The 9,491-nt window shown below is 34.7% G+C and overlaps 1 protein-coding gene and 1 long non-coding RNA gene across 2 annotated transcripts; both read right to left on the bottom strand.

Moving 5' to 3' along the window:
• Positions 1-287: 287 nt before the first annotated feature.
• Positions 288-6,678, bottom strand: LOC121247248 ((+)-neomenthol dehydrogenase-like). Its single transcript, XM_041145624.1, has 11 exons — positions 6,528-6,678; positions 6,208-6,454; positions 5,371-5,415; positions 4,711-4,884; positions 3,975-4,349; positions 2,556-2,573; positions 2,311-2,414; positions 1,947-2,097; positions 1,798-1,866; positions 932-1,111; positions 288-717 (listed from the first exon to the last, which is right to left on the bottom strand). Exons 1-11 carry the CDS (start codon positions 6,545-6,547, stop codon positions 337-339), a joined length of 1,764 nt encoding a protein of 587 aa, XP_041001558.1. The 5' UTR covers positions 6,548-6,678; the 3' UTR covers positions 288-336.
• On the bottom strand, positions 5,622-6,197 carry LOC121246252. The gene is made up of 2 exons (XR_005937088.1): positions 5,804-6,197; positions 5,622-5,763 (listed from the first exon to the last, which is right to left on the bottom strand). It is a non-coding gene; the product is annotated as an uncharacterized LOC121246252 (long non-coding RNA).
• Positions 6,679-9,491: the final 2,813 nt, after the last annotated feature.

Here is a 9,491-nt window from a genome sequence, read left to right as displayed (position 1 = left end):
CAAGGCAATTTTGAGGATGCCTACTCCTGCAAAAAAACAATGGTTTTGAACATGATACAGATAGCCTTATTTCATAATAATGTGGCAAAATGAGTACATTTCACCAATTGGGTGGTTATTGAGTTGATTTACATAACTGACCCGACAGTAATAGTTAAAGACAACCCAACCGTCACAATTCAAACACAAACATAATAACTACTAACAAATTATGATTGGGCTTACACACTTATAGTCTTATACATATCTAGACAGCACACATACACAACTTACACAGCCCACATGCACAACCAACCTGCATAATTTCTGATGAGGTTGTAGAATTGGATAGTTTTTTTAATCAAAAGTTGTCACATCATTACGAAAAAAGAACATGCCAGTAGGATCGTTTTCAGGCAGCAACGCTAACCTTACTGGACCTTTAGCACCTTCTTCAATCGTTAGGTAGCCGACGTTGTGGTTTATATCTGTCTTCACATAGCCAGGGCGGACGCAATTGACCCGGAAAGATGGATACTTCTTGGCCACAATTCTTGTGTATGCATTCAAAGCAGCTTTTGAAACTGTGTAGCTAGACAAATCAACTGGCCAGCCTTTGTTTTCCAAGGCTCCCTCTTGAAAATCCTTCAGAAATTCACTCAACAACTCATCCAATCTTTCTTCAGTGAGACTTTCGATCTCACCAAACACTCCTTTAGCCCGTTCATTTGGTATGTGCTAAAACAACAAAACTAGAGAACTTAATGTTTAACTAAAGGGAACAAACGGGTTAATTAGGGAGTAAAAGCTTCACAATCTTACAAAGTAATTAAGAAAGCATGGTTCATAAAACCCCAACAACACATTTAATAGTTTGCAATAGTTCAATTGGCATGCTCTTCTTTGCAGTAACAAATGGGAGAGTTAGGACATGGTTGCAATAGTTTTATACCTTTAATTGCCCAATCGAAGAGGAAACATTAACGATCCTTGGTGAATTGGATAGCTGAAGAAGGGGAAGAAGTGCTTCAATCATTCTTTTGGCACCATAGTAGTTTGTTTTCAAGCACTCTTCGGCTAACTCATTAGTTTGAGACGCTATTTCAGTACTCCAATTGACCTTGACATCTTCCTGCATCAATGACAAGAAACTTTATCCCCTTGCATTTTCAGTAATAGTTAATGCTATTTCTTAAAATTCGGCAATATTAATATTCTACATGGGTTTTCTTCTTCCGAGTAAGACGCATTAGATCCTTATTTTGTCTACTTTTTCTGCAATATACATGGTAGAGCTTGTGTCTAAATTGAATTGTGTGGACTGAGCTTATGACTTTTGAAAGGAAATCTGCGTAGTTCTGCTTGCTTATTTGTTTGCCTAGCCCCTTGGGATATGAAGTGTGCTTTAAGGTATGTTGTTTAGAACTTTTCGTCTACCCGGCCCATAAGGGTAGTAATTGGAATTGCGTGTAAACTCATGAATCATACGGATTGAGCTGATGAATGACTGAAGGAAAGGTCCTATATCTACATAATTCTAGCTGCTTGGTTGTTTGTTTACCTAGCTCTTTGATGTGACTTAGTACATACCAAACCGTTAAGGGGTAAAGCAAGGACCATTGAGCCACCACTCCACCCTTGATTGGACGTAAAACATGATCTCTTTTAGGGCTATAGATTCTTCTATCTGACACAAAGCTTATAGCAAGATAATGTCTTAACCATTGATCTTACAAGCAAGGCTCTTTCCGCCGTCTCCCCATACCAATCTTTCTTATAGAGAAGGGAAAGAAAAAAGATCCTACTTACAAAACTTACCTTACCAATTCCTGATGATGCTAATGCATCACCATCTATTATAGCTCCAACAATCCCTGCGTTGTTGACCTGAAAGAAAAAGGAATGTTAAACAACCAGAAACAAAGAATATTGCATTCTTGCATGTGTGTGTGTGTGTGAAAACGTACCAAATTATCAAGTTTCCCGAACTTGGTTTGAATGAAATCTGCGAGAGAAGTCATACTAAGAGGGTCATCCACATCAAGCTGATGAAATACCAAATGACCAGAGAGTGAAGCAGACTCTTTGATAAGCTGTTCAACAGCTTCAAGACCCTTCTTCTTATTAGAGGAGAATCCGCTTCCCCTGATTGCGACCAAGAAGATAGTTGATTCTCCATGATTCTAGCTCCTATCACTAATTCACCTTAATTATAGGAGATTGCCGTTTACTGTATATATTTAAATTATTTCCTTGTTTATAGTTGTACAGTTTTATTGTATAAATAAAGATCACCTAATAGCATTTACGCTGGAGGCATTTCCTTTACACTTCTCATCTCTAGCAGTTAGCACTACCACCACTCCTTTTGAGGCCAACTCCCTGCATATTCCCAACCCAATCCCCTTGTTTGCACCTGTTACAACTGCATACCTGAAATTACGACAACCAAATAATAAAATTATCTCGAACTTTAGAACAAATGAAGAGAGAAGATCCAGGGACTATATATGGGGTTCATTTTGCTGTGCTGTCATACAGACTGATACCATGTAAGATGAAGCAAAGTACCTGATCAGTGGTGTTGGTTCTGTCATTTACGATGAAACTTGAGACAGCTTTGTGGCCAACAGCTTCTAAATAACAAGTTGATCAATTACCTTGGTTTTTTGGTTCTCTGAGAAAAAAGAGAATGTATCAAGGGGTTACTTTTTAAAGGTCAGGTCAATTTCACGAAACTTACACGTTTTACACGTTATAAACTCATATCTAACTCTATTTGAATCGTTGCACCAAACGACTTGAAAAATAGAAAAATCTTACTTATCATTTCATACACCACACACTAATATATGATTTGTCATTTTTATCTTTTTATTTAAATACACACGTATTAATGTGTAAATATGTGTGTTTAAATAAAAGAATAAAAATGACAAATTACATATTGACATATGGTGTAATATGGTGTATGATGATAAATAGTATTTCTCTAAAAAATAGTTTTAAAACTTAGTTGCTAAGTCGTACATATATTCTACGTTTCAAATTAACCCTTAAGAAATTCAGGTTCAGCCCCCCTACCAAATCTTTTGAAAATGCATGTACTTAATTTTTTTTTTTTAATAAATTTCCTATAATAATTATTCTTATACTAAAAAATTAAAATAGCTCACAAAATTAGTTTTGTTTTTAAAAATAGAATAATGTTGTAATGATTAGTTTGAATTTTGTATTTGAATTATGTTTCATCCCATGCCCCAAATCTGTCCTTAGTTCTAGGTTGTACAAGGCAGCTCATTCCTTTTGAAAAATAGTAGGACTCATCATTAAAAAATAGGATTTTTTCATATTGCTCATTTTTTTTTTAAAGAAATTGTACAAATCATTTTCCTTTAACAAAAAAACATGTAAGTTTAACATTGACCGAAGGAAATATTTGCATAATTATATATATATATATTATTATATATATATATATACACACTTTCTTTTGCCATGACACCCCTGATGACAAGGGTCGTCTCAAGGTTTAGGATGCTCATGGACTCCCCTCAACACCGCAAAAAATGAACACCAAAACATACCAAACCACCTTGGAATCCTAAATTGTGCTAGTCTGTGATCAATGAGGTGCAAGACACCACCACCAATTCTAAAAGAAAATGAAGCTACTTTTAAATTAATTGTAATACTCCGAATTGAGTATCTCACGATCTTTGAGAATGAGAAGTTCTTGGCGTTTCAATGATACCAACCGTCTAAATGACATTAAGAAAATCTGAAACTGATGCCAATTGAAAACATCTTTTAAATGACATAAAAAGTTACTTGCATTTGACATGAAATTTTCACATTGGTGTTCATAAGTTCACTTTTAGAATCTGAAAATCTTATATAATATAGTAAAACCAGACAGTGCTTGAGAAACAACAGCTCACAAGCAAATATGACAAATATTGTCCATCTGAATAAATGGATTGCCTTTGCATTCAGAAAGAAGACACTTCCTGCCGAACAAAAAACATGCCAGAAGGACTGCCATCCGGGAGCAGGGCTAATCTGACAGGTTTTGCAGCACCTTCTTCAACAGGCAAGATGCCAGTGTTTCCATTTATATCCGTTTTGACATAGCCAGGGCATACACAGTTGATGCAGAAGCTTGGGTATTTCTTGGCCAAAATTCTTGTGTAGGCATTCACTGCTACTTTTGAGATTGTATAGGCAGATAGAAAAGTTGGCCAGCCCTTGGCTTCCACTGAACCTTCTTTAAAATCTTTTAAAAACTCCTTCAGTATCTCATCCAGTTTCTCTTCTGTAAGGTTTTCAACATCACCTAAAACTCCTTGAGCCCTTTCGTTTGGAATGTTCTGAAACAACAAGACAGGGCAGAAAGTGTTGACAAGAAAAACTAAGATAAATCAACTAAAGCAGACAAGCAGAATTCACCCATGTTTGTAGCGAATAGAATTGTCTGATCTGATTGTGGTGTACATGCTTTTTTTCCCTTTAGAATCATTTGGAAAAGTTTGAGAGGAAGTGGCAAAATCTGTAACTTTCCATCATTTGCCCAACATGAATTGATTCAGTTACCAATAATTTTGCTGAGTCATCTACTAAAGGTCCAACTGGCCTGAATTCACGCGAACCGAGCTAGCGTCAAATTAAGCCAAGTTTCTTACCAAGGTGCTGACAATTTGTTTCTATGAGAGGAATGTGTTATTGTCATACCTTTATAATCCCGAGGGCGGATGAAACGTTAACAATCCTTGGTGAATTAGACAATTGGAGGAGATGAATGAGTGTTTCAGCCATTCCTCTAGTACCATAGTAGTTTGTCTGCAAGCATGCCTCTGCTAACTCATAAGTTTGGGGAAGGTTAGCCCAATCAATTTCGGCTCCTGCCTGCAGCAGCAAGAAGTCAATCCACTTGGTAATTATCACCCAGTGCTTCAAAGCTCAGGTAGGTTGCAACCATCTACTAAACTTTGATATAAAAAAGAGAATACAAGTGCCATAGCTTAACTCAAATATTCTATCCCTGGATAAAAGGGAAATAACTCCCAAATTCAGAAGGCTAAGCAGCTTAAGCAAAAGGAAACTTCTTGCTGGCCCTGATGGGCATCATCAGGCTTAAGCTTTTCCAAGGAAAAGTTTGGTTTCAACTTTCAACAGGGGATATTCTCTTTACACCTCCTCAATGGCCATTGGCTAGGTGTAAAAGATAAAGAAGAATTACCATGTTAGTGCTTTTGCAGAAACTGATTATCCATTATTGGAGTCGAACCATGGCAATTAAACAAACCGCACAAGACATTTCTTCCAAGGTGCGTTCAGTTTAAAATTTGCCTTTACTATGCTGCAAGACACAAATCACTGGAAAGTACTTACCACATCAGCATCTACTTTCACTCCGTTTATCCCTGCATTGTTCACCTGCACGTAGTTTTAGGATTTCATCACTCATTTTTGTTTCTATCAGCAATTCTAAGATTTTAAGCCAGGAAAAGTTATTGAATAGTTCCATTTACTAAAAGTGTTTATACCCCGTACTAACTTACAAGATTCACCTTGGTTTAATCAAGAACCATGAGTGCATAGTCATATATATATATATATGTATGTATGTATATATATAGCTAGGTAAACAAGAATTTCATTGATGAAAGCAATAGGCATAGCCCATGTACATAGGACTTATACAAGAGAGATGCCTAAACATGAATACCAACTGATACAAGAAAGTTATGGATACTCAGCCCATTTAGTTAACTAATCCAATGACTGTGAAAAAAAATAAAATAAAATAAAATAATCCAATGACTGTGAGGCAGTCACATCTTTTCAGTTCTGCAGTGTAGGAAACATTAAGGAATGGCAGTAAAAGCAGAACTATTATCCCACCTAATATTCTGAACTTTACCCCACTGAACTAACGGTAACTGATCATAAGACTCACAAAGCATATATTTTTTTTGTAGTGGTATGAATCACGAGAGTTTTTTACGACTTGAAAACTAAACTAGAAAAGCTGTGCGGGAAGAATAAAATAAAAACCCCAGAAAAACGGAGAGTACTTGAAAGCTAATTCCTTCAAGAAAGCACAAATAAAATCAACTAATTACGCCAAGTAAAGCAAGCAAGCAGAAGTTCCAAGAGATTCTCAAGAAGAATAGATCTGGGAAAATATATAACTCTGTAAGGAATTCAACTTTGAATGATATTTACCAAGATATCAAGTTTCCCAAACTTTGCTTTGATGAAATCTGCCAAAGAAGCAATGCTAGCGGGGTCAGAAACATCGAGCTGATGAAATACCACTTGATCAGAGAGACCATAGTCTTTCAGTTTCTCAACAGCTTCAAGACCTTTCTTCTCATCTCTTGCTGTCAGCACCACTACGATCCCTTTTGAAGCCAACTGTCTAACTATTTCAAAACCAATACCTTTATTTGCTCCTGTAACAACAGCATACCTGAAAGAAAATAATCGATAAAGAGAGACATGGCAAATCCATATGGGGTTGGAGGTTGTGATAGTAAGTATACCTCTTTGTTTCCTCCGCCATTGATGATTCGGTCTAGCTTTTGGAAAGGAAGGTGTTCTGCAGATAAAGATAAATTTTCGAGTGCGCGGTTGTCTTGTTCCGAATAAGTGTGTATTTTACGAAGAAACTCTTTAACACAATTATAATTATTTTAGAGAAATAATAGTTGCAGTCGTAATTGTGTAAACATCATATAATTGTCTATATGAAAAGAAATTAATTTTTTAGAAAAATTTTATTTGCAATCCTCATTGCATGTGCAAACTCTTTATTAAATGGACAAAAATACCATTTTGATAAGGATATTATTATAAGAAAAATTCTACTTGCAGTCCTCATTTGTAATGTAATTATAATTTTAAAAAAATTTAAAGATAAAATTGACTAGGTTTGCAATGCAATCTCCAAATGGGAACTGTACGCAACATTACTCAATTTTTTAATAGTAATCCCTATTATTTTTTAAAACGATTGTACAACGATTGTACAACGATTGTACAACGCTTATACACTCCACGACTATATGTGGCATTACTCATTATTTTATTAGAAAGTATATTTCTATTAAATCAGGATAGACAAGGCTGGTGGGGACAACCAAAAAATTGACAACCAAAAATGGAAAAAAGATAGGAAACTGAGTCATGCTTGGTTTAACATTTAAGTTACAAGTTAAAAATAAGAGTAATGCTGTTTAGAAATAAAAAATGCTTAATCCATAAAGTGATATATATCAGAAATTGACGTAATTTGATATATTATATTTCATTACAAAATTATTTTAACAGTGATGTAGATTTCATATATATCACATGAAATTACGTTAATTTATAAATTTACTTTTATAAAATTTATTTATAGACATAGCATTTCTTAGTATATAATATACTATATATTATGGGATCCATAATGTTTATAAAAAAAGTGAAATTACCAGAACTATATATTGTGTAGATTTTTTTTTTTTTTTGAGAGAAGTAGATCAATGTGTAGCATTGAGCAGCTTGAAAGAGACGCCAAACCTTAGTACCCCAAGACAAGGATTGCTATCGTTTTCTTGCTTTCTTTTTGTATGGACGCGTAGCATGAAACATGGCATCATATTCTCCTCATACATCATTTTATCAATTAAATGTTTAAACTAAAATATTTTAAGTCTAAAGGTTTGAAATTATTTATATTTGTTAAATTTTTTAAGTTTTTTGTTCCCGTTAAACCAAGTCATCGCATTCTTTACATCATAAGTTTCATTTTTGAAAAATATAAATAGTTTTTGAAAACTTAGTGGTTTTAACCCAACACAATACCTAGAGGGGGCTAAATAGGTGTAATTCAATTTTACTGCACTATTTAAAAATATTGTCAAACACACAGTCAATCAATGAAATAATATTTCACATAAAAATAATCAACACAACAATTTGTTCATGAAGTAGAAACTCATTTGAAAAACGTCTTCAAAATTTAAAACCACTCTGGGTGTAAGTCACCACCTAAAATCAACTATAAAAATTTAGTTTGTTACAACCAATTTAGAAACACTCACAAGACCCTTACAGTAGCTAAATCTGGCTTGCAACATCACAAGTGACCCACTCGATCTCTGCACACATGCAGCTCCGGAACTCTGGCCTTTCTATAATTTCATCATGAGAACCTCTAGATCTCTGCTTCAACGACAGCTCTGGAATCCTTTCCGGCCAAAGAACATTAATTCACACCAAATGATTTAATAGTAGTTGACTTCAAGCACAGTAGAATGATGATCTAATTTCAAGAGAAAACAGAAGTATATGAAATTGAATTTTTTCTCTATCTTTTGCTTTATTTTTGTTTAGTACGTGCTTGCCAACTGAAGAAATGAACAAGCTCCCTATTATTATTTTTGAACATTCGTTCGAGTCGAATGTCGAGCGCACGTTATATCTATGAGTCGTTCAAGCCATGAGTCGAGCGGGTGTCGAGCGAACTCTCTATATGAGTTACCTCTCGAGCGAGTGTTGAGCAAACTCTCTGTCTAGGTTCCACTCGAGCGCTATGTCAAGCGGGTGTTGAGCGAACTCTCTGTATGAATGTCCGCTCGAGCACCATGTTGAGCGAGTGTCGAGCAAACTCTCTGTATGAGCTTCGCTCGAGCGCCATCTCAATCGAGTGTCAAGTGAACACTCTATATGAGTTCTGCTCGAGCCATGTTGAGCTGATTTCATTCTCTTTTCACTTTATCCTACTTAACAATATTACAACATAATTTGACTCAGGTTGTCACATGAATATGCCAACATACTTATTTTACACTAATAATTTTGAACTCTAAAGAAGTCCAACCATTTATTTTATATTATTCATTCAAGGAATCATTCAGTTATTTGACCAATTTAAAAGGAAAAAAGGACCCTTTGAGTTCTATAACCAATTAAAAAGAAAGATCCTTCAATTCTCTTAAAAGGAGCTTTAATTTGGTTGGCCTGTTCAACCACATTATCCCTTCTCTTTAGTTGTTATGTGTGATGAAATGACTAGTATTAAATCAAGTGTAGTTAAAACTAATATTAAATTAAAGATAGTATATCTAATTTAAATAATAACTTTTAGCACTTGAGAGCCTTTCAATTTTCCAACACATTTTTTTTCAACTCGCACATTTTAAATTACAACTTCTAATCGTTAATTAATTTATAAATTTATTTTATATATATAATTAACGAGAAATCAATTATAATCACATTAAATACGTAGTTAAAGCATTTAATTTCCTTAAAGAAATCAAAGAAAACATATATAGATTAATATTCAATCTTGATGGTCAAAGTTGTGGTTCATGCATGTTCATTTCGGTCTTACAAATTAGGTAGCGCAGCACTGCAAACGCAATTGACGAGAAAAATTGGTACTAAGATGTAATATTATTAATGGTGTAACAGTGGGGCTAGACTCTGCATTCGTTCATCGTTTTAAAATTACTAAT

The sequence above is a fragment of the Juglans microcarpa x Juglans regia genome, chromosome 1S, assembly GCF_004785595.1.
Source record: "Juglans microcarpa x Juglans regia isolate MS1-56 chromosome 1S, Jm3101_v1.0, whole genome shotgun sequence".
Classification (NCBI taxonomy): Eukaryota; Viridiplantae; Streptophyta; class Magnoliopsida; order Fagales; family Juglandaceae; genus Juglans; species Juglans microcarpa x Juglans regia.
Note: the sequence above shows the minus strand (reverse complement) of the source record. Positions and strands in the feature narration are given on the sequence as shown.